The 26,558-nt window shown below is 40.6% G+C and overlaps 1 protein-coding gene across 2 annotated transcripts in view; it reads left to right on the forward strand.

Annotated features, from left to right (window-relative positions):
• The window catches only part of LOC126269625 (aminopeptidase Ey-like), a 216,498-nt gene that overhangs the window by 19,614 nt on the left and 170,326 nt on the right, over positions 1–26,558 (forward strand). For both annotated transcript variants that reach the window (XM_049974006.1, XM_049974007.1), the window contains exon 3: positions 19,797–20,059. In XM_049974006.1, the coding sequence (XP_049829963.1) occupies positions 19,797–20,059 (263 nt within the window). The remainder of the gene's footprint in view (positions 1–19,796; positions 20,060–26,558) is intronic.

Genomic DNA, 26,558 nt, shown 5'->3' on the forward strand with positions numbered 1-26,558 from the left:
AATGGAGGGCATCACGGTATTACTTGCGTGTCATTCTAACCTACTGTCAACAAAACCACCAGCCCATCTCTGAACAGCTTCAATATCTTCCTTTACTCCAACCTGATGCAGATCCCCCAAATATTCAAGCAGTATTCAAGAATGGGTCAGAGTAATATCTTATATGTGGTCTCTTTTACAGATGAACCACACTTCTCTAAAACTGTCCCAATAAATCAAAGTCAGCCAGTCGTTTTTCCTACTACATTCCTTAAATTCTTGTTCCATTTCACAGCACTTTTCAACGTTATGCCTAGCTGTTTAATCAGCTTGACTGCGTCAAGCAGCACATTGCCAATGCTGTATTCAAACATTATGGGTTTGTTTCTTCTGCTCAACTGCATTAATTTACATTTTTCTACATTTAGAACTGGCTGCCATTGATCACACCAACTCGAAATTTAGTCTAATTCGTCTTGTAGCCTTCTACAGTTACTCAAGATTTACATCTTCCTGTACACCACAGCATCATCAGCAAATAGCCACAGAATGCTGCTCACCCTGTCTGCAGGTCATTTATGTGTATAGAAAATAACAGTGGTCCTATCACACTTTCCTGAGGCACACCCTAATTTTGTCTCTGATGAACTCTCATCATCGAGGACAACATACTGGATTCGGTTTCTAAAGAAGTCATCAAACTAATCGCATGTCTGAGAAGTTATTCTGTATTTTCGCACCTCCGTTAACGGTCTGCCATGGGGCACCATGTAAAATGCTTTGCAGAAACCTAGGAATATGGAATCTGCTTATTGTTCTTCATACATTTTGCACAATATCGCGTGAGAAAAATGCAAGCTGAGTTTCGTATGAGTAATGCTTTCTAAAACCATGCTGGTTCATGGACAGAAGTTTTACCACCTCAAGAAACTAATATATTTGAACCGAGAATATGTTCAAGAAGGATGCAGTAAAACGATGGTAAAGTTATTGGTCTGTAATTTTGCGGGTCCTTTCTTTTTGATTTATTGATCCATTTTCATCTACAGTTGCACAATGTGCAAGAGATATTTCGATTTTTTGTTAATATTAACACTTTTGCATATAATATACCTTTGTACATAATAACACACATTAATATATCAGTTAATGATGAATACTTAAATAAATGTTGTTACACTATATACAGAGAGATAAAATACAAATGTTCTTCTGAATGAGACTACATTGGGTAAACACACAAAAATTTAGTTTTGTTAGGTATTCATTTACTGTGTAAAAGCAGTGATCAACCAAATACGACTTCAGTTTAGATTTGAAGTGACCAATGTTTTGTATGTGTTTAATGGTATCTGGTAAGGTATTGTACAGTTCGATACTAGGATGGATAAGGCTGTTTTGAAATAACTTTGTGTTGGTACATTGAACATGTACATCCCATTTTTTTCTTGTATCATAGCTGTGTATTGTGTGATTTTGAGTGATGAGTGGTCTTTTTGCGTGTACGTTTTCCTTTAAATATATTATATTTTAAAGTATATATATGCAAGGAAGTGGCAGGATCATCCTTTTTTGAAACAATGGTATACATGATTTGCGATTATCTACCCCTTTCATTATTCTTAATTTTTTTTTTTTTGAATGTTTTGATGACGTCTCCAGAATTTCCCAAGAAAATAATCCCATACCGGAGGTGAGAGTGTACAACTGCATAATATACACACTGAAGGGTGTTGTAGGTGGTACAATTTTTTAATGTACGCAGCACAAAAGAAGATATACTTAATTTTTTGTTCATTTGCTCAATATGTGCTTTCCATTTCAAGTTGTCTTGTACATGAAGTCCAAGAAATTTGGTACAGGTTATTTTGGCAATTGTCTGTCCGTATAGCTCTCGATTGGGTGATATCAGATTACAGTTTTTTCAGTGTTTATTATTAAGTCATGGTCATCAAAGTAACATGTTAGCCTGTCAGTGGCTTCTTTTTTTACAAGAGTTTCCTCTGAGTTTCCTGTAATTAGAATACTCTTATCATCAGCAAATTGAAATATTTTACTGCTGTCATTGCTTATGTTTAGGTCATTTACATAGAGTAAGAACAGAACAGGATCCATTACTGATCCTTGTGGCACTCCATATTTAACAGTCAGTAGTTTGGAACTATATTTCCTAATGACATTGTCCCCTTCTTGATCTATTTCCACATATTGTTCCCTGTTTTTAAGATAAGGGCTGAACCAGTTGTTAGCTGTTCTCCTAATGCCAAGATTTTCTAGCTTGTGTAGCAATTTGTCTTGATTTATGGTGTCAAATGCCTTTGACAAATCTAAAAATATCCCCACGGTAAATTTTTTGTTGTCTAATGCTATCAGTGCCTCTAATAGAAAGGAGTGAACTGCAGGTTCAGTTGGGCGGTTTGCTCTTAATCCATGTTGAGATTCTGACAGAATGTCATTTACCTCTAAGAAGTCTGTTAGCCTCTTATTGAAAAGCCTTTCTAATATTTTTGAGAAAAAAGACAGAAGTGCCAGTGGTCTGTAGTTGGAAATATCCTCTTTGTTTCCTTTCTTGTATAATGGCTTTACTTTTGCTATTTTCAAACATGAAGGAAAAGTTCCTTCGTATATGAAGGAGTCAGCTGTGTTTTTTTCCAGTCGCTTGGGACTTTCACCTGGGCGAAAGGTTCGAGATAAATGCAAGCTAAGTAAGGGGCTAGTGCCCTAAAGTGCTCTTTGCAAAACCATATTGGGTCTCCATCCCGACCTGGCGACTTATTTGGTTTCAACATTTTCAGCTGTTGCTCTACGCCATAAATGCCCATTACGGTGTGATTTATTGATTGGTTGATTTACTGATCCATTTTCATCCCCCATATAGGAGTCTGTCCGATTGTCAAACGATGGTGTGTTTTTAAATTTTTCTTGTGCGAATTATATCGTACACGCGAAAGTTAAAACTTAGGTCTGCGTTTTGATATCTTCTACTGCCTCACCTAACTGGTCAACAAGCGCCTAGATAAAAGACTTAGACTCACTTAGTGATTCTATGTAGGACCGGAATTTTTCCAGGTTCTTGACAAGATCTTTCGCTAAGGTATGACAATGGTAGTTGTTGTATGCTTCGTGCATCAGTCTTTTTACATACACATGAATCTTACTAAATTTGCCTGTCGTCATCTGCGCTTCCTCTTTTGAAACGAGGGTGCAACAGCCTTTGCTTCTTCAGCATTTTCAGAATTTCGTCGTTAAACCACGGTGGGTCTTTTATATCCTTAATCCACTTATTCGGCACATAGTTCTCCAGTGCATGATTCACAGTCCATTTAAACTTTGACCATACGTCCTCTACGTCCACCATATGGCAACTAAATGATACCCCTTTTATTCTCTAAGTGGGATACTGACAATTGATTATCTATTTTTGCTAGCATGAAACTCTTCTAGCCCTCTTGGTTGATTTATTAACGTTAGTTACCATAGTCGCCATTATGACACCATGTTCACTATTCCCAACTTCTATGCTGACGCCATTGATAAAGTCAGGCCTGTTTGTAACTACAATGTCTAAAATATTTCCATTGCCTGTAGGCTATCAAACTAGCTACTCAAGAAAATTTTCGGAAAGGTGCTCAAAAGTATTTCACAAGATAGTCAGACCGTACCCCCTACAATGAATCCATAGATGTAAAAATTTGGAAATTTGTGCTGAGGTCATCGGTCCCTAAGCCTACACACTACTTAAACTAACTTACGCTAAGGACAACACACACACACACACACACACACACACATACACACACACACACACACACACACACACACACCACACACACGCCCGAGGGAGGACTCGGAATCTCCGACGGCGGGAGCCGCACCGACCGTGACATGACGCCCTAGATCGCGCGGCCACCCCCCGCGGCCTTCCATAGATTTCCCAGTCTACACTCGATAGGTTAAAGTCGCCTCCAACTGATATTGGTTGATGTAGGAATTTCCGTGTTATTGATTGTAGACTTCCTTTGAATGACTCCTTATCTGTCAAAATTTTTAGGTGTGTCCATTGATGAGAGGTTAAACTAGAAGCAACACATTGATGGTCTGCTGAAACGTCTGAGTTCAGCTACGTATGCTATTAGGGTTATTGCAAATTTTGGTGATAAGAATCTCAGTAAATTAGCTTACTATGACTACTTTCATTCACTGCTTTCGTATGGCATCATATTCTGGGGTAATTCATCGTTGAGTAGAAAAGTATTCATTGCTCAAAAACGTGTAATCAGAATAATTGCTGGAGCCCACCCACGGTCATCCTGCAGACATCTATTTAAGGATCTAGGGATCCTCACAGTAACCTCACAGTATATATATTCCCTTATGAAATTTGTTGATAATAATCCAACCTAATTCAAAAGTAATAGCAGTGTGCATACCTATAACACCAGGAGAAAGGATGATCTTCACTATGCAGGGTTAAATCTGACTTTGGCACAGAAAGGGGTAAATTATGCTGCCACAAAAGTCTTTGGACACCTACCAAACAGCATCAAAAGCCTGACAGATAGCCAAAAGATCCCATTCAACTCCAGGATGAACGTAGTAAATTGCAAGCTCTGCTTGCACCTGACATGCGAGACCAGCAACCTTCACCTATTCCGCCAGCCAACTGTATGAACTGAGAATGGCCTCAGAAACCAAGTGAAGGTGTCGTTGGTGTTGGCGTGAGCCACAACTGGCAGATGTCTGCGCCCTGCACAGGTGATAGCTGAAGGGACCCTCCTCCATTTCTCAAAATGGTTCAAATGGCTCTGAGCACTATGGAACTCAACTGCTGTGGTCATTAGTCCCCTAGAACTTAGAACTACGTAAACCTAACTAACCTAAGGACATCACACACATCCATGCCCGAGGCAGGATTCGAACCTGCGACCGTAGCAGTCGCACGGTTCCGGACTGCGCGCCTAGAACCGCGAGACCACCTCGGCCGGCACCTTCTCCATTTCTCAAAAGAGAACCCATCAGACATGCAGAATACACATTGGCTTTCTTTCCATCCCCGAATGCTACTTCCCTGAGGGGCTTCATAAAGCACATTACGTTCAAACTTCCAATATCTAGCAAACACCTGCCCCTGTGTCCTGAGCGAATCCTGCTGAAGGAATGGCCTCCTGTCCACTCAGAGAACGAATAGGTGAGGCCAGACGATCAGTCTCCCATTGGACCTCAGCCTTGAGCGATGCAAACATGCTATGATCAGCCACTCATCCTAATGTGAGGGCAGATCCACTGCATCATGTATACTAGGAAGGGCCTCGACAGCAGAGTCTTGTGTGTGAAACAAGCAACATCTGAAGTGTACCATGCAATGTGACAGACTCTCTGCTACCACCACACTCAGAGGCAGCAGGCTGAAGATGGCTGACTGTATCCAAAAGCAAATTCAGCTCTTTGCGACCTGTGCTCAACTCTCATGTGTCTGCATACCTCATTCACACACCCTATCCATCCTACCACGACTAACTGAACATGAAAGCTACAGAACTAGAGACATGAATGAAGACATGCGACTTGCTACTTGCTACCCTCACTGGAGAGTGACACCTTATGTGCTGTGTAACTAACTGTTCAGAAGAAATGACAACTGTGCTCCAAACTGAATTGCTCTATACTTTACAGTTGCAAAAACGGTAGATTACTATTCTTAAATAGAAAAATACTCACAGAATGTAAGAAATATACTACTCAGAAAACAAAGAAGTAGATGAAAACGTAACTTACCGTGCTGTAGGTGAGTACCAGACGACAATTGATGAAACCTTTTAAATGGCGTTACACCACAGTTCATTGCAGTGAATAGATAAAAACAAACACACATACATACAACAGTAATTACTCAACTTAAGTTAGTGAAGAACTCTTTTAAATTTAAAGCCTGAGTACACAAATACGAAATAGCATTAATAACGGGTGCATAGCCTTTTCAAAACGGTATCTCTCAGTGACGTCTCCCGATTTGAATCATAAGGTGTAGGCAAAGAAAAAAATACTCTAGTATGCTTTACACATTAACACCCTTTTTGTGAAAATCAGAGGAAACTTATTTGTTAGGCTAAATAGAGTTAAATAATAGGAGACTCCTGGTCCCGTGTTGTTAATGACAAAACTTGTCCCTGTGACGTGACCCAATGTAGGTCAGAAATTGTGGCGCAAACTGGTCACGGAAGGGAGGACACAAATAAAACTGAAAAGATCGTGGTGGTGTTTCGATTGTTGGATATATGTATAAAGATCAGTGAATTTAAACAAGAAAACCGTGTGTCAGGACCTTTTAGTGCATTAACGCAGTTCACCACTGTTTGATTAATAAAACAGAACAAATACAAAACGATTTGGAGGACAGTTGAATGTACTGGATGGACATCCTGAAAACTTATCTACCCTACAAAACCTTAATCGAATAATATGATTTGAGGACATTCTCTCAACACAAAAAATGAAATAAGTAAAAACAACCAAACCTGTATAGACACCACAATTTTGTGACACTGGAACACAGGCTTATTTGACTTAAATCTACATTTAGTACTGCACTGAGATTATCAAAATTAATTGCACTTGGTGGGTGAGTGATATGAACTCTCCATTTCATTCAACAAACATGACTGTGGGAGAACAACTACACACGCACACACACACACACACACACACATTGGACCATCCCACATCTTTTCATTGGAAGTACTGTAGCTGCATGAAAATAACGAAATGGTGTAAATGAAATCCATTCTTTTTTATTTCTGCAGAAATTTCTTCGTTACTGCTTTGTAGAATCTGGATTTGCCCTCTCATAAGTTGGGAAGTAATTCTTTCTTGGTGAGTATAAGACTTGAGTTAATGATGTGATTCTACATTTGAGTAGAGTGGTGATAGATGTGTATCCTCTTCAGTGATGTGAATGATCTCTCGACAGATGACATAGTGAAAGGAACTGTTGAGACCAGCAATGCTAATTTGTACAGAATGAGATTTTCACTCTGCAGCGGAGTGTTCGAATTTGTATGTTCTGTAAATCCGCTTATTAAATTCATCTGCAATAGATGATTTACAGAATGAATTGGTGTTTTGTCCAACAATTCATTAGAAGCCTACCATACATGACGTTCGTTCTGGGGTTTACTTACGTTGAAAACACAGCCATAAATATTGTCTCTTTATTCAACAAATCTTTACGAAAATTCTCTTTTTTTAAGTGAGCCATTTTTGTTGGCTTTATCAAATTATAATACTCCTGCTTACTAAATGCTGCAAACCCTAATTGGTAAATGATTGGTGATGTAATCAATAATTTCATAATAAATTTGCCTGAATTAAGCTTGCTGTGCTTCAGTATTCGATACTCTACTTTTTATTTTAATCAAGTACACAGTACCACATAAGGAAGACCACACTGCTTCGAAATTCTCTTTACTTTTGCAGTTGCTTTTGAAAGTCTGTGATTTTTGTACTGGCATATAAGATGTCAATATTTCTGGATTGAACTAAACTAGAAGAGTCATCTTAATGGGAAAGTAAGTCAGATAAAGATAAATATACAAAGACAAAACGGTTTACAGGACAATTGAACCTACAGGATGGACATCCTGAAAGCTTATCTGGCCTACTAAACCTTAGTCGAATAATATGTATCGGAGACATACTCTCAATACAAAAAATAAAATGAAATAAAATAAATAAAAACAGCCAAATCTGCACAGACACCAAAGTTTTGCAACACTGGAACACAAGATTATTTCTCTTAAGTACAAATTTACTACAATATTGAGATTGTGAAAATTAATTATACTGGACGGGTCAGTGATAGGAACTCTTCATTACATTCAGCAAACATTACAGTGAGAAAAAACTGCATGTACACACAAACACACACACACATTAGACTGTCTCACACCTTTTCATTGGATGTACCGTTGCTGCATGAAGACAATGAAGTGGTGTAAATGAAATCCATTCTTCTTTCCATCTGCAGAAATTTCTTCATTACTGCTTTGTAGAATCTGGATTTGCCCTCTCATAAGTTGGGAAGTAATTCTTTCTTGGTGAGGATAAAACTTAAGTTAATGATCTGGCTCTACGTTTGAGTAGAGTGGTGATAGATGTGTATCCACTTCGGTGATGAGAATGACCTCTTGACAGGTGACATAGTGCATGGAATTACAGAGAGCAGCAATGCTAATCTGTATATTTCTGGAAATTCAGTCATTAAATTCATCATCAATAGATAATTTACAATCTAAATTGATATTTTGTCCAATCCTTCATTAAACATACTACACATGAAGTTCACTGTGGAGTTTGCGTATGTTGAAAATGCTGCCATAAATATTGTTCAGCTTATTTAATAAATCTTTAAAAAATCTCTCTTTTTCTGAAATGATCGATTTTCGTTGGATTTATCAGATTAAAATACACCAGCTTTCCAAAACTGCAAATTTAATTGGTAATTGATTGCTGATGTCATCAATAATTTCATAATAAATTCGCCTGATATAATCTTGCTGTGCTTCACTTTCCACACTACCATGAATGGAAGACCACACTGCTTCGAAAATTTCTTTCACTTTGCAGTTGCTTTTGAAGGTCTATGATTTTTGTGCTGGTGTACAAAATGTCAATATTTTTGGACTTACGTGCAAGTAAGTTGTATTTAACCTTATTAGTAATATGTTTTGGAAATCCTTCAGGATCCTACATATCCATTTTTCAGTAATTGCTATAACATGGTCGAATTTTCATAAATATATTCAAAAAATATTACCAAAGCTTCTTTGTTCTTACAGTCTGTTGAGTAAGTGTAGAGGTAAAATTCCATTGGGTATTAGACAATGATGGTAGCTTTTTGGACATGAATGCTGAAAGCTCATGTAAAAAAATTGTAGGCAGTGATTTAAAACCAAAAAAATACTTTGAGGTCCTTGTTACATTCTAAGGATTATTGAAGTACCCAGCTCATTACATGGTCATGGCAGTGCATAAGCAGGGCCCCAGGATATTCTTCCAGAAGTTTACTTTGGAGTCTGTTGAAGAGGCTACTCATAATGGCAGTGACCTCATAGGTTTGTGAAATTAATTTAGTCCCACTGTTATATTGGTCCATTATTTCAGTGAAATGATTAAAAAGAGCTGTTGCAGTTCCGTCAGCACTCACATTGTGAAACCCAAGAAATCGTTCCACTATTTTTTTATGATGCTGAAAAGTAACAGAACAGTTGATAACTGTGATTTATGGCTTATATGTGATCAAGCGTAATAGCCAAAAATAATCCGTATTCTAATTTCATTACAGATATCATCTCTCAAAACATCAGCTAATGCATTTATTTAATCTGTTTGAATGCTTGCCCGTGTGCAGCAGAAAACCATAGACGTTACATTCCTTCAATGGAGGATCAAATTCGGCATTTGCAAGAAGAAAATTCATGTAATTTCCTTTGTTCGCACATTCTGAATTCTCCTCGTGGCCCTAAAAGGATAGTTCTTGTTTCGCTAATTAGCAAACTGCATTAATTAATCTGTTCAGTCTTTCCCTGTTCTTTGTTACTTCCTCATTGTACAATTCTGTTTCTGCCCTTCGCAGAGAAGTCAGAAGTACGTCAATTCTAGCAGATCGTGGAATAAATTTGTTGTTTCTCAAAACAAAAAAAAATAAATAAATAAATAAAATAGAAAGGTGAACTCCAGACTCACCATGTTTCTTCCCTACAGTATTAAGATGATTTGAAACACCATACCATTGCTTACTCCTAATAGGTTTTTTGCTGCAAATAACAGACACGTTCAACAAAAAATGTGCTCATCACGCCGTTGCCGCAAAGCCAGTCAGATAATTCGTTCAACTCCATAAAAAAAATTCCTCTCAAATCCCATTGCAGTATGACGACATTTTGCCTTTACACACGTGGATAGTGTTAAGTTAGGGCATGGTCTGCCATTATCAATAATCAGTTTCTTCTCTGTGTAAGACAGTAATTAAAAAGGATTGTGCAATACTTTTTGCATAATGTTTTCACTACCCATCTCAAAACTACTGCAATTTTCATGTACACAAGAAACACAAGCCAGCCAGACAGCAAACAACACCCGAGACATTGACAAAAGAATTAACATACAGCCTGCAGGCTGTCTGACCAGTGGATGGAGCTGACGCAGGCGCAGTAACACTCGCACAGCGAGGGATTCAGCAGCGAAGCTATGCCAATGCCTTGGTTTAGTGCGTTTCAGACTGCCAGGGGTTAGGCTAACGGTAGATAGTTAAGTTGAAGCATTATCAATCAAAATCACAGACGTAATGTGCTTGATACTGATTAACAATAATATCATAAAACTCCTTGGAGACGCCACTGGTATCTATCTGTAAGAGCCGACTTACTGTGTTACAAGGCACTCAGTTCACTGAGACAGTTCAAAAATCAGTAATGATACCTTGAAAATATATAGCAAATTTCTGTAAGTAACAGCCCCCACAGTATACAGAACTTGAATAGTGAAGTAATGATAACAATTGACTAACTTACAACAAGTTGACAGACTAAAAAACCAGATTACTGAACTTAAGAACCTGGCTCCAAATGTTTGTACACAGCCCTGTACAAGCCTCGCTGTTAAAAGGTTGCTGCGTGGTTTTTTTAAGACATCAGTCATCATTCAACAAAGCAGAACATTTGGATGAAAATACCTGAAACATGAATTTGTTACCACAAGCAACCCACAAAGGTAAAACATAAGGAAAAGCACATACACGCTAAACGAGGACTGGATTAGTGATAACACACAGTGTCTACTGACTTAAAACTTAACAAAACGCGACCAGCTTGAGGTCACGACAGTGTTCAAAACTTGACAGGAGAGTAAACACATTACTTGGATTTCATATGTAACCAGGGAGCAGGAACAATGTGTTGAGCAAGATAATTCTCACTGGTTTGTGGAGAACCCCGAAGAAGAGAGCTACACCTTAGACCTCATGACCGACTAGAGGTAACATCACGGCCACAGGCTACCACAGTGAAGAAAAATTGACAAGACTCCTGTAATAGTCGGCCACAATGTCTCCAACTCATTGTGGGCTCCACAGGTCTCCGCACCACAGAATTCCAGAATACCACACATCAGGATGTTAACAGAGCACATGCCTCTAGCAACCGCAAAGCGGTCAACGCTATTACTCAAGTGAAAGTGACACTGGACACGCTACAGCCGACTGCTCCAGCCCCTCTCACCAGATTCCGCGTCATTCGCGGCACCTCATAAGGAACCGCCACACAACCCAGGCACTGCAACTAAGTCGATCCAGCGGCAACACGAACGCACCCAAATAACCTCCTGTTCTTTGCACGTGAAACCCTCTGACGGAAAGATTCGAGAGGGCGATCGAACCAAACAAGGGTATAGAAGGGGAAGCAAAAAAAATCGCAAAAACGATTTGCCACAAGCTTGCCGCATGCGTTTCAGTTAGTACGCAATTATTTGTTTCTGTGGGTATCTTGTTGTAATGTTATGACATAGTCAAACAAATGCGAATGTTCCATTTCATCTTTGAGCATCTTTACATGCAATCAGGGTCGTCAGTTAACACAATAATAATAAGAATTGCAATAATACGAACAGAATGAGACATAGATGCGCTGTATTTTTAGTTTAGTGACAGTAACAATAGAAAGTTCCTCACAGAGCAATTAAAAAATCAGTTACCTGCTTAGTTAAGCGAATGACAAGGATGATATGACAAAAGTGCACGAAACAGTTTGGTAATAAATAGTTATACAATGTTCATTCTAATTAGAAATGTGGGTCATTTGAAACATGCTCAAGGAACTCTTGAGTATAGTAAATTCGTTCACTTTTCATCCATCTCAAACACTAGTTTCAAATTTATCTACTGGGACTGTTTATTCATTTGCAGGTAATTTGTTGAAATAGACAAGACCAAGACTTTTGTAGCTGTTATGGGTCTTTGCCAACTTAGCACATGGGACATTAACTGTACGTCCACTTCTTGTGTTATGACTATGAATTGACCTTCTTAGGCCAAATTTACTTAGATTCTCTTTAAAAAATGCAAAGCAGTTGTAGATATACTGGTTACGTACTCATACTCCTTACTTGTCATTGGCTCCCAAGTCAGAGCTTGAGTGCGAGGCAGAATGCAGAATTGAGCCTTTGCTTGGGTTACGTAAGCAGTGGTCGCGCGCAACCGCGTCGCGCATAAATAGTAGGAATAATTTACAAGAGAGTAAAAGTTGAAAATATTGTGTTAGATAGTAGGGTAACAGTGTCTTACTGATTCGGTTTTATTATCAGAACAACTCGAGGGATTACGTATGAAATTTATGGTTGAAAGAGAATTTGTAAGTCAGTAACTTCCGGAGGGAACATATTGCTGTTAGCAGGTTATTAAAGAAGGCTTCCATAATCAGTGATTACCTGTTAGATAAATGTTGCAATGCAGCATTGACTGTTTCAGTATAAATGTGAGACGAACTTAACTGTTGATATAGGAGTGGATAAACCGAGGCACTGTTAGGGATTGTCTTAAGTGCTAAAGGGATAAGAACGCGATATAATTTTTATTACTGTTATTTCAAAGTAACTTCTTCATTTCATGAGGTACTTTAACATCTGAAAAGCATTAAGAGATACGTGTTTGCATTAGATGTACGGTCAGGTTTATTTCATAACGAAACCTGTTTTCTACGTGAAGTTCCCATATCCGAGTCCAACAGCCGCAAAATAACTAAACTAACGATAGAAGAAACATTTTACGAAATTTTACAGGCGTTTTACAAAACGTCTATAAATACTCGCACCTCTGAGTTAGCAGTACCCTTTTCTTCAGCTGCTATCGACATTAACTCCAGGCCAATCGACGGTCTCGTGGGGGGCCGGTCAACTTCGTCATGTACAGCCGCGTTATCCACTGGTTGCTGGTCGGCGAACCGCTGCTAGATGTGCTGCTACCGGAGCTTCAACTTGTGTCAGCCAGCTGGTTCCACATCCAGGATGACTCCATCTCGCCTGAGGGAATCTGTAAGTGGTCTTGGATTCGGAGCCAGCGAGCCAGTGCTCCAACACATGACCGATTGCCATAGCAGCCACCTGTCCACAGACTTGCCGGCATCTGCCGACTCCTGACATCAGGACCACGTCCATAGGGTTGCATTCTGACACTACACTCAGTTGAACCGGCACTCCTACCTGGCTGCCATATGCCACTGTGGTCAAGTACACTGCTTTGTGCTTTGCTGAGGTAGCCACACTCTCATAGGGTTCACTGGCATCGCCTAGTATACGAACATCTCAATGAATAAAGAATGTATTTGCTAATGGAGCATTTCTGATTCCACGAATTCTGATGAATTGGCAGTTTGCACCCAACGTCCTGAATGCCATCCTGAATCCACTATCCTGATGTACAGTAGTTTCTGCGTCACCTATGCTGCTACACTTATGTCTGAAGTAGCCAGTGGCACCAAGTTGGAACTTGGCTAATGAAGTAATTCCTGTCGTGCTGAACAGCACCAAATCTTCCAGTCATTTCTAGATTTTTGTAATAAATAAGAAGTCTGTTCCAAGATTCTAGGAAAGGGAAAGTGCGCCCTCTTGTCCCCCCTTGCTAATGTGGTGCACAGATCTGTTCATAAAAAAAAAGAACACTTGTAATTTTGAGTGTTGTAGAATTATTAACACCATACTGACATAGCATAAGGATGCACAAGTAAGCAACTGCTTAGAAGCAATCACAAATTAAGTAGAGCCACCCTCCTCTCTCCCCCACCCCCTCCACAACAATACACCACATGACACGAGGGCATTACATGATAATACACTTAAAATAGTGGTACAGATATGTTGTTGTTGTTGTCTTCAGTCCTGAGACTGGTTTGATGCAGCTCTCCATGCTACTCTATCCTATGCAAGCTTCTTCATCACCCAGTACCTACTGCAGCCTACATCCTTCTGAATCTGCTTAGTGTACTCATCTCTCGGTCTCCCTCTACGATTTTTACCCACCACGCTGCCCTCCAATGCTAAATTTGTGATCCCTTGATGCCTCAAAACATGTCCTACCAACCGATCCCTTCTTCTAGTCAAGTTGTGCTACAAACTTCTCTTCTCCCCAATCCTATTCAATACCTCCTCATTAATTACGTGATCTATCCACCTTATCTTCAGTATTCTTCTGTAGCAGCACATTTCGAAAGCTTCTATTCTCTTCTTGTCCAAACTAGTTATCGTCCATGTTTCACTTCCATACATGGCTACACTCCAAACAAATACTTTCAGAAACTACTTCGTGATACATAAATCTATATTCGATGTTAACAAATTTCTCTTCTTGAAAAACGCTTTCCTTGCCATTGCCAGTCTACATTTTATATCCTCTCTACGTCGACCATCATCAGTTATTTTACTTCCTAAATAGCAAAACTCCTTTACTACTTTAAGTGTCTCATTTCCTAATCTAATTCCCTCAGCATCACCCAATTTAATTTGATTACATTCCATTATCCTCGTTTTGCTTTTGTTGATGTTCATCTTATATCCTCTTTTCAAGACACTGTCCATTCCGTTCAACTGCTCTTCCAAGTCCTTTGCCGTCTCTGACAGAATTACAGTGTCATCGGCGAACCTCAAAGTTTTTATTTCTTCTCCATGAATTTTAATACCTACTCCAAATTTTTCTTTTGTTTTCTTTACTGCTTGCTCAATATACAAATTGAATAACATCGGGGAGAGGCTACAACCCTGTCTCACTCCTTTCCCAACCACTGCTTCCCTTTCATGCCCCTCGACTCTTATGACTGCCATCTGGTATCTGTACAAATTGTAAATAGCCTTTCGCTCCCTGTATTTTACCCCTGCCACTTTCAGAATTTGAAAGAGAGTATTCCAGTCAACATTGTCAAAAGCTTTCTCTAAGTCTACAAATGCTAGAAACGTAGGTTTGCCTTTTCTTAATCTTTCTTCTAAGATAAGTCGTAAGGTCAGTATTGCCTCACGTGTTCCAACATTTCTACGGAATCCAAACTAATCCTCCCCGAGGTCCGCATCTACCAGTTTTTCCATTCGTCTGTAAAAAATTCGCGTTAGTATTTTGCAGCTGTGACTTATTAAACTGATAGTTCGGTAATTTTCACATCTGTCAGCACCTGCTTTCTTTGGGATTGGAATTACTATATTCTTCTTGAAGTCTGAGGATATTTCGCCTGTCTCATACATCTTGCTCACCAGCTGGTAGAGTTTTGTCATGACTGGCTCTCCCAAGGCCGTCAGTAGTTCTAATGGAATGTTGTCTACTCCGGGGGCCTTGTTTCGGCTCAGGTCTTTCAGTGCTCTGTCAAACTCTTCACGCAGTATCGTATATCCCATTTCGTCTTCATCTACATCCTCTTCCATTTCCATAATATTGTCCTCAAGTACATCGCCCTTGTATAAACCTTCTATATACTCCTTCCACCTTTCTGCCTTCCCTTCTTTGCTTAGAACTGGGTTGCTATCTGAGCTCGTGATATTCATACACGTGGTTCTCTTCTCTCCAAAGGTCTCTTTAATTTTCCTGTAGGCAGTATCTATCTTACCCCTAGTGAGATAAGCTTCTACATCCTTACATTTGTCCTCTAGCCATCCCTGCTTAGCCATTTTGCACTTCCTGTCGATCTCATTTTTGAGATGTTTGTATTCCTTTTTGCCTGCTTCATTTACTGCATTTTTATATTTTCTCCTTTCATCAATTAAATTCAATATTTCTTCTGTTACCCAGGGATTTCTAGCAGCCCTCGTCTTTTTACCTACTTTATCCTCTGCTGCCTTCACTACTTCATCCCTCAGAGCTACCCATTCTTCTTCTATTGTATTTCTGTATTCCTGTCAATTGTTCCCTTATGCTCTCCCTGAAACTCTGTACAACCTCTGGTTCTTTCAGTTTATCCAGGTCCCATCTCCTTAATTTCCCACATTTTTGCAGTTTCTTCAGTTTTAATCTACGGTACAGATATGGCTGAAAGAAAAGCTTCACAGTTCTTATTAAGATATTTTCGTCCCTCAAAAGAGCATAGCATGAGCCTTCATGTCACTTATTACGCTGCCCAAAAGCCTTAAACTTCAAAAACTGTGTGCATTCTGAGAAGAAGGGAGTCTACGAGGTGAGTAATACATATCTAATTTTCTCCCACCTGCTCCCAGAAAACTAGGGTGACGTTCCGAACATCATCACGGGTTTTTGGCGTGGGATCAGACCACTTTTCTCATATGGTCTATTTCGTCTGTGCTCATTCATTTTCTGTATGGTTTAATCCTGAGCACAGAAGGAGGCCAATCTAGAAGAGAGGTCTCGTTCTGCTCTGCAAACCACTCCTCTATCATCGCTGACAATGTGTAGGTGAACAGTCTTGCTGGAAAAACTTCTTCCTGAGAATGTAGTTGTTCCACAGATGGGACCATAATATTACTCATAATATGGGTATAGTGGGCAGCACTCTTCCAGCCCCAAATTGCCATGGGTAAATTGCCACTATGAAGTGACTCTTGAATGTATTTGGGGTTGAAACAGGCACTTTGCTCCTTTTATACTCGTGTCGGACCATCATTTCCTAAGAACAATACAAATTCATCGGAAATACAAATACATATTCATCCAATGACGATTGACATTAACCTCGGCAAACGCAAATTGGCGGAGTGGATGATCATTACAAACTTCTCGTTGATACCTGCATGTTTGCTAAGTAGTCCACATTTACTAAGAAGCCAACGCTGAACTATATCTACCGATCTGGGAAATGCAGCATGTCTTTCAACTGGACCACGTTTAAAAAGCATTTCGCCACGACGTGTTGCCCCGGACAGGGTTTGTTCCACATCAAAGATCAGTTCGCACATGCCTACTCAATTCTCCAGTACCTCGTTAATGTTTTATCCATGGTTGAGCACTGCACTTGTGAGTAACATCCCATGTCTCTGACTCCGTCAATTTTCCTTCCTTCGCAAGACCAGTTACGTGGTCATGAAATACAGCTGATGATGAGGCATGGCATATGTATAATGTAAGTTCAAATGGTTGAAATGGCTCTGAGCACTATGGGACTTAACTTCTGAGGTCATTAGTCCCCTAGAACTTAGAACTACTTAAACCTAACTAACATCACACACATCCATGCCCGAGGCAGGATTCGAATCTGCGACCGTAGCAGTCGCGCGGTTCCAGACTGAAGCGCCTAGAACCGCTCGGCCACTCCAGCCGGCAATAATGTAAGTCGACTGAAGGCGACGTGCTGCAGATATTTGACCTTTCACATGTACTGTCATTGGCTATTATAGAACGAATGGTGCACATGCAGACCTAAGTCCTATGACAGACTGTCAGTCTGTTATCGCGTAACATCAACGAAACTATGTAAATTATTCTCACATATTATGTCAAACAGAGGTCGTAAATTAAAGTTTTCACCTCCTGGGGAGTCACTCTTCACCAGAAGTAACTCCATCGATCAATAGCAAGAGTTCCATCGCATCTTCTGTGCGAAATTAGGTGCACATCATCAAAATGTGTTTCATCTAATACAGTGGAGGGGTCCATAGACAACAAATTGTTGAATAGAAAAATGTGGCTCTTATGGTGGATGAAAAAGAAATTCACTTGGATTCGAACATGAGGCATACAAAGCCTGCAAATTGTTTATTCAACTAGAGTGAGTATTTACGCTGAGGTAAGGGAAGTCGTGGGACAGAGATATGCATATAAAAAGATGGTGGTAGTATCGCATACACGATGTATAAAAGGGCAGTATATTGGCGGAGCTGTCATTTGTATTCAGGTGTTTCACATGAAAAGATTTAAGACATGATCATGGCTATACGACGGGAATTAACAGGCTTTGGATGTCGAATGGTATTTGGAGCTATTTGCAGAGATCCTTCCATTTCGGAAATCATTTGAGAATTCGGTATCTCGTGATCCACAGTCCCAAGAGTAAGGAGTATACCAAGAATACTACATTTCATACATTACCTCTCATAAACAACGCAACGGCTGGTGGCCTTCATTCATGAGCCGAGAGCAGTGGCATTTTACTAGAGTTGTCAACACTAAGAGACAAGCAACACTGCGTGAAATAACCGCATAAATCACTCTGTGAGGTACGACAAATGCATCAGTTAGGATAGTGCTTCGAAATTTGATGTTAATGGGCTATAGCAGCAGACGGCCGATGTGAGTGCCTTTCAACAGCATGACGTCGTCTGCAGCGCCTCTTATGGGACCGTGACCATATCGATTGGACCCTAGACGGCTGTAAAACCATAGACTGGTCGGATTAATCCCGATTTCAGTTGCTAAGAGCTAATGGTAGGGTTCGACTGTCGTTCAGACTCCACGTAGCCGTGAATGCAAGTTGTCAACAAGACATTGTTCAAGCTGGTGGTGGCTCCATAGTAGTGTGGGCTTTGTTTACATGGAATCGACTGCGTCCTCTGGATGTTCGGCTACTTGGAGACAATTTGCAGTCATTCACGTACGTCAATGTGGTGCTACAGAAGAATACTGAAGATAAGGTGGATAGATCACGTAACTAATGAGGAGGTATTGAATAGGATTGGGGAGAAGAGAAGTTTGTGGCACAACTTGACTAGAAGAAGGGATCGGTTGGTAGGACATGTTTTGAGGCATCAAGGGATCACAAATTTAGCATTGGAGGGCAGCGTGGAGGGTAAAAATCGTAGAGGGAGACCGAGAGATGAGTACACTAAGCAGATTCAGAAGGATGTAGGTTGCAGTAGGTACTGGGAGATGAAGCAACTTGCACAGGATAGAGTAGCATGGAGAGCTGCATCAAACCAGTCTCAGGACTGAAGACAACAACAACAACAACATGTTCCCCAACAATGACGGACTTTTTACAGATGACAATACACCGTGTCACGAGGCCATAATTATTCGCGATTTGTTTGAAGAACATTCTGGACAATTCGAGCGAATGATCTGGCCACCCAGCTCGTCTGACAAGAAACCTATCGAAAATTTATGGGACATAATTTAGAGGTCAGTTCGTGCACAAAATCCTGCACTGGCAACACTTTCGTCATTGCGGATGGCTATAGGGGCAGCATGGCTCAATGTTTCTGGGGTTACTTTCAGTGACTCGTTGAGTCCATGTCACGTCGAGTTTCTGCATCACAGCGAGCAAAAGGAGGTATGACACGGTATTAGGAGGCATCCCATGACTTTGGTCACCTCAGAGAATATTTATTTAGTTAACATGCACTACATCTATAGATACTATCAGCCCACTCTGTTTCTAGAAAAAAAATTATGCCTTCTTGGAACGAGTCTGAAATACGGACAACATCAGTTTCCTGTAATTTTTGAAATTAGAGGCGCGCGTGTTCCCAAGGTAAACAGAAAAATATGGAATGTTGAATTTCATTTACGTAGGTGTACTAAACTTTAACTCTGGATGCAATTTCCGCCAGCCTATTTTTTTTATATCAATTGTAGACCTAATCTTTGCCTGTCCTGGAAAATACATTCTCCTTAAAATATAGACAAACATAGGACTGGGGTAAGTTTCATCCATGTTTTACAATATTTTGTCATTCGCCGTGTACATTTAACATTTTGAAACACATAGAAAGAGTGAAGATGTTGATACTTGTAGGCCTATCTGTACTTTCATTTCAATACAGTTGTGGCACTTACAGAGTTAATTATATTTTTAAGGTTATTAATTTTAGTTTAGAAACATCGTATACAAAAGTCTACGTTCCAGGACCATGGACGCAGCAAACGCGAGCTGAAAGTCCCCGAGACAGGCACAGATGGTCCATACCTGCCACGGGATGTTACTCCAATTGGATACCACGTGTGGTTGCAACCCATTCCACAAGAACGACACTTTGCAGGTGTACTGGTAGTCAACATCTCCTGCTTGTCTCCAACAAAGACAGTGACTTTACATGCAGGAGAAAATTTAGAACCATTAAAGGCAGAAATGGAAGTCATCAGACCACAAGAGGGTTACGAGGACTACAGGTATGCTTCTCATGGTTAATACAAATTGTCTCCAAGGCAAATATACAACAACATAATGCATGTAATGGCCAGTTCAGAATTTCTTAACTGGTTTTCCCCAGTCAGTGGCTCTCTCCAGACAGTCAGTAGACAAAAAGAAGAAATAGTCATTGTGTAACCTATGAAACCCGACAAGTAACTACATAATGATAAAAAAGAATTAAATAATTTTACAATTATTGCTGGCGACGGCTTATTAAGCATAAATATTGTCTGATGCCATCAGCGCTTTTGCATGATGCAGTTGTTACATGGTTAGTGACTCGAACACATCTCAACATTTCTAATTTTGCACTCTTCATATTTTTCTTTATCTAAGTCAGTTTCAGACTATTCTTCCTCATTGCCTGTTTATGAACAAAGACAGTATTTACAGTTGTATACGATATGCATCTGAACTTTTGTCTAATGACGAAGTGTCTGAATTAAAAACTTCCGTGTTGTGCTTTTGAGCATACTTCTTCTCTCGAAATTTTTCTGATACTCATCAAAACCATTACAAGGTCAATCCTACAGTACCGCAGAATATCAGTATGGAGTACTCTGGTCTTGAATGGCGTACTGTGGATGAAGCATACCAGCATGGCTTGCGGTAACAATTCTGTCACCAAACATCCATGGTGGTAATATTAGGGCTGCAATCCTTTGCTACCAACGATAGTCAATTGGACCCAAAAATGCATACATACAACAGCGAAATGTTGTCTCAGTAGATTGCAAACGCAACAGTGTCCCTAAGAAAGATATTCAGTTGTAAATGCCGTGTACCATAGGTTAGGTAAGTATATTGTCAGGTTTGTAACATATTCTTAGAGGCCCCAAATGAACAGACGATGAGAATCAATCTCCACGTTAAACAGTAAATTACCTGTCAGAAGGACACTACCCAACTTCTCCTCTGTCCACTCAACATGACCAGGACACAACAGTCATTGAGTCAAGTGGTGCCTTTGAGTAAGGGGAAATCATCTGTTTCGTCACCATGCACACAGAGCAACCACTCGATCCTGTTACAGTCTAGCAGGAGATGTTTCACTCAGAGATTCCTCCATGATCTCTCGTATGGACATGCACTGCGCTGGTTGGAAGTTTTTGGGCAGTTATGGCGAGCAAATGATCCGATTACTGGGCTGTACCACTTGACTAATCTCATCCATTCAGCTGCTAAATGTTTGCTCCTATTGTAAATTTTTCCTCAGCTGTGAAATGATGCTACTAGTGACATTTCACTCATATTCCCAAGTCGTTCTGGCTGTGGCTGAGCTTTTGTATTCTCCACACTTCATGCTTTAAATTACTACTTAAGTACCGTTTATCAAGTTCAAAGTGTGACCTATGAAGCACTGCAGGTCCACTATACGGTTTTGTGCCAGTGTAATGAGTATTCCAAATTCACCCTGTTGTTTTGACACAGTTAGATTTGCTATAACACAGTGTGTCTCAAAGAGCTTATGACAACTGATAATACATCTTCAATTCGAACAATTTCCAAACCATGGACCAACTACAAGAGGTAATTTACTAAAGATTTTTAGGGAGTTGGCTCTTGAGGAGTGAATGCTTGTACCAGCATGTATCTTGGAATAGCAGTTTCAAATGTCCTCTCATGTTCTGCTGGTAAATTAGCACACTGGACTAAACATTAGTCATCCTTCAGAAGACATCACACTAATGCTGTCTCACACCGCCTGTAGCCTTGATAACGGCATCAGTTCGATGAGGAAGAGATTCCACAAATTTCTTCAGGATTTCCGTGTACGGTGGAGGCTACTCATTGATGATTATACCTATTGGAGCTACTAAAATTAAGAGATGTTTACTGCTATGTTCTCTCGCTGTTCCAAATAGTATCAGACTTTGTCCGTGGGATTACTCGTAAAATAGTGTGATTTAGTTTGCTAGTACAAGTGTGAAACGATGCCAGTAGTAGGGTAGTGGAAGCATCGGTGCAATTTTGATATCAAATTGATATGCAAATTAATTAAATTGATCAATAAGCCCCCCACCCATGACCACACCTATCGCCGTCCCCTACCGTGCCCACCACCGGATGATGCCACATGTTTTTCTCAACCTGCACATGGGCCCCAACGCCTCCCCCTCCCCTCCCCCACGTACTCTATTGGCCAGAATTTTGAATTTTGGCGGAAATTTCGAATTTTGGGGAGATTTCGAATTTTGGTAGGAATTTCTTTGTCCCAGGGCTGTGCTGATATCCCACCCGACCCTCACCCAGGAAATGGGAGGAATTGAAAATGGCTCTGCTCGCCCTCCTGGACAGAAAGCCCAAGTGCACCCTCCTAACACATTTATACCACCAGAGGTGCTTGGAATTGATGCGAAATTAAAAACGGTGGTGCCCTTTCTGGGACTTGAGCCCTGATTCTGCTGGAAGGAAAGCCCAAGTGCACCCCCAACACACAGAGAAAGTCCAGACGCAGGAGAGGAAGGTTAGGTTAGTGTACTTTGTTTATTTTGGTTGGGAAAATGTGGTGAAGATAGGTCCTAATTATATAATTAATAATAAAGATCGGACCTAATTACACAGCTATGCATTTAGTGCTACACATGGCCGCAATACAACTCAAAACCTGATGATACCAAACAAGTGGTGTTACCCTGCTGTGAAAAAATTTTGCAATACAACTCGAAACCAGTGACAGACACACTCAAACTCTTCTCTTCACCTATAGGCTGGTGCGAAAAAGGCAGGGGTGTATGGTACTATCTTTATTCTTTTTGGCTGGGACTATGTTCAACTGATGAGATGCTGGTGTTGAACAGACAGGTGTTTAAAAAGTGTATAACATGTAAGCATACAGTATCTATCGTTTGACGTCAGAGTTCGCTAGAGACGCCTGCTCAAAAACCACCCTGCAGCCCAGATAACCGAAGCCAATACACGCAACCACTAATAATGGGAAAAATGCATCACAGTTCTAATTACAGTTCAAAATTGTCATGAGAAAGCTAGCACTTGTAATGACTGGATCACAATGCAACACATATACGTGGTACATTCAAGTTCTAAGACCTCCGATTTTTTTCCTAATTAACTACTCACCCGAAATCGATGAAACTGGCGTTACTTCTCGACGTAATCACCCTGCAGACGTACACATTTTTCACAACGCTGACGTCATGATTCCATGGCAGCGGCGAAGGCTTCTTTAGGAGTCTGTTTTGACCACTGGAAAATCGCTGAGGCAATAGCAGCACGGCTGGTGAATGTGCGGCCACGGAGAGTGTTTTTCATTGTTGGAAAAAGCCAAAAGTCACTAGGAGCCAGGTCAGATGAGTAGGGAGCATGAGGAATCACTTCAAAGTTGTTATCACGAAGAAACTGTTGTGTAACGTTAGCTCGTCGTGCGGGTGCGTTGTCTTGGTGAAACAGCACATGCGCAGCCCTTCCCGGACGTTTTTGTTGCAGTGCAGGAAGGAATTTTTTCTTCAAAACATTTTCGTAGGATGCACCTGTTACCGTAGTGCCCTTTGGAACGCAATGGGTAAGGATTACGCCTTCGCTGTCCCAGAACATGAACACCATCATTTTCTCAGCACTGGCAGTTACCCGAAATTTTTTTGGTGGCGGTGAATCTGTGTGCTTCCATTGAGCTGACTGGCGCTTTGTTTCTGGATTAAAAAATGGCATCCACGTGTCATCCATTGTCACAATCGACGAAAAGAATGTCCCATTCATGCTGTCATTGCGCGTCAACATTGCTTGGCAACATACCACACGGGCAGCCATGTGATCGTCCGTCAGCATTCGTAGCACCCACCTGGATGACACTTTTCGCATTTTCAGGTCGTCATGCACGATTCTGTGCACAGAACCCACAGAAATGCCAACTCTGGAGGAGATCTGTTCCACAGTCATTTGGCTATCCCCAAAAACAATTCTCTCCACTTTCTCGATCATGTCGTCAGACCGGCTTGTGCGAGCCCGAGGTTGTTTCGGTTTGTTGTCACACGATGTTCTGCCTTCATTAAACTGACGCATCCACGCTGCCTTCATTAAACTGATGTACCCACGAACGCACTTTCGACACATCCATAACTCCATCACTACATGTCTCCTTCAACTGTCGATGAGTTTCAATTGGTTTCACACCACGCAAATTCAGAAAACGAATGATTGCACGCTGTTCAAGTAAGGTAAACGTCGCCATTTTAAGTATTTAAAACAGTTCTCATTCTCGCAGCTGGCGGTAAAATTCCATCTGCCGTATGGTGCTGCCACCTCTCGGACGTATTGACAATGAACGCGGCCTCATTTTAAAACATTGCGCATGTTTGTATCTCTTTCCAGTCTGGAGAAAAAAAAATCAGAGGCCTTAGAACTTGAATGCACCTCGTATATACTGGAGAAAATTGTCGTCCTAAAAGACTGCAGAGTGGGCAGTAGTTGCATGTGCGTTTTCCTCAATGTACTGCCGAAAATCGAGGCCGTCCAACTCTCCCTTCTCTCCCTCCCACCCTCCCTAAATCCACCTATAGGGAGGCCAGCTGCTCCGCCAAAAGCCTCACGGAATGAGCTGCCTGCTGTCTGCACTAGGTTGTCCGCCCTTTGTTGTTTTTCTGCGGCCCCACTGCAATCCCTCTGTGGCTGCTGGCCTCACCAGGCCCTCCACCATCCCTTGCGGTACACGACATGCAATGAGACAATGGTTTTAGCCAACACAAAAGGGAAATTTAGCTGCACCACCCCCCTCTCCCTCCAGAGAATGCTACAGATGGCTATTTCAAAGACTGCTGCTTGCAAAACAGGAAGACTTCCAAATAAAGCGATCACTACCTCACACCGCGCCGTCTTCAGTACAATGCACTCCGGCGAGCACGGTGCTGAGCAATCAGAGTTATCGACGCCGACAAAAGCTACACATAGAATACAGTACGACGCCGGCATCCCTCAGAACAAAACCTTGATAAATGAATGCTATCCCGACTGTGGGTTGTTTGTCGAAAGGGACAGCCGCGACTTCTTAGGGCACTCTGGCACCACGCCATTGCGAGCACTGAACTATAACGTTTGTATTTAACATTAACGCGACTCCCGTAATAAAGTAACTATTAAAAAAGGAAAACACAACTGCGACGACAATAAATGTCCTCTTTCCACGAAAATAGGCACAGCCCATTTTCTTTTAGTTTCATGAGCAAAATCGGTATAGTTTTTATGTCCAACTGAAGGATACAATTTGCATCTCACTATTTTGCGACATCCATTGAAGTGAATTGCCGCCGATCGCAGATGATAACATGTCTATTACAAAAATTTCAGACACATGAAATAACATTAGAGAATACAATATTTCACTCCATTAGCTCACATGTCGGAAAAAAAACACAACAAGAAGCTACAATTCAAGAGAATGTAGCTGTTTTCTACACTTTGGCAGGTCTCGTTTCACCAGTGCGATGCTATATCAGACAGGCGCTTATGAAAGAAATCGTGAGAGTCTGTCTCGTAATAGAACCTCCTATAAGATTCTACCACATGTCTCTTCCATTACATTGAAATCAATTACCACCTCCATGACTACATTCCAAATTTTTGATGCGTAACTCACCTCTGTTGACATGTCTGTAAGGCTTCTGTCATACAGTAGCAGCTTATAGCCTTCTAGTTTTGTAAGCAATTTGATCATCACATCTTGTTTCACGCAATATGTTCACGTGCCAGAAAAAAAACCTATATCATTTCTAGATTGCACAACGAGCTAAAATTCAAGTGGTGTATACTTTATAATTAGACAATATGAAGTATGAAATAACGCTTATTTTTTAAACACGCAATTGAGGCGATAAGAACAATAATAATAACAATAATAATAATAATAATCATGGGCCCACGAGAATAGACAGCCGATTGCTATTAGTTTTACTAGCAAAAGCGGTGTAGTTTTGAGAGAACTATCTGCATCCAACATTTAACTAGTTATAGCACTCTTGTAATAGGACCTCGTATAAGACTTTGCAGCGTCTCTCTCTCTCTCTCTCTCTCTCCTGATATATCGGAAAACAATTACCGTCTGCGTGTTGTCATTGAGCATCGCTCCATTGGAGTTGGAGGCCAGTGCTCAAAGTCCTTTGCGCTAATCTGCACAAAATTTCCTCGTCTGTGCAGGAGGAAGATCATTTGAAGCAAACCATTAATCAACGATAGGACTTCTGTATTGTTCCTTCAATTAGTATACACAATTATATACTTTGTTTTTTTTCTACCATCACTTAGAGGTCCGTGTCATCTACTGCTAAACCAACATTAACACATTTCGGTCCTTTGGCTCTCACAGAAAGCTGAACAATACTCATCGTAAGCTATGCAGCTACCACAACACACAGGTGGTAGAAATAAAGCACAGAGGTGATGTTTCTCATTGACAAAAAACAAATGTGGATGACTTCGCAACATATGGAAGCTGGAAGAATTTGCGGTATTGTAGAGAGATTCCAA

The sequence above is a fragment of the Schistocerca gregaria genome, chromosome 1 (genome assembly GCF_023897955.1).
Source record: "Schistocerca gregaria isolate iqSchGreg1 chromosome 1, iqSchGreg1.2, whole genome shotgun sequence".
NCBI classification, from domain to species: domain Eukaryota; kingdom Metazoa; phylum Arthropoda; class Insecta; order Orthoptera; family Acrididae; genus Schistocerca; species Schistocerca gregaria.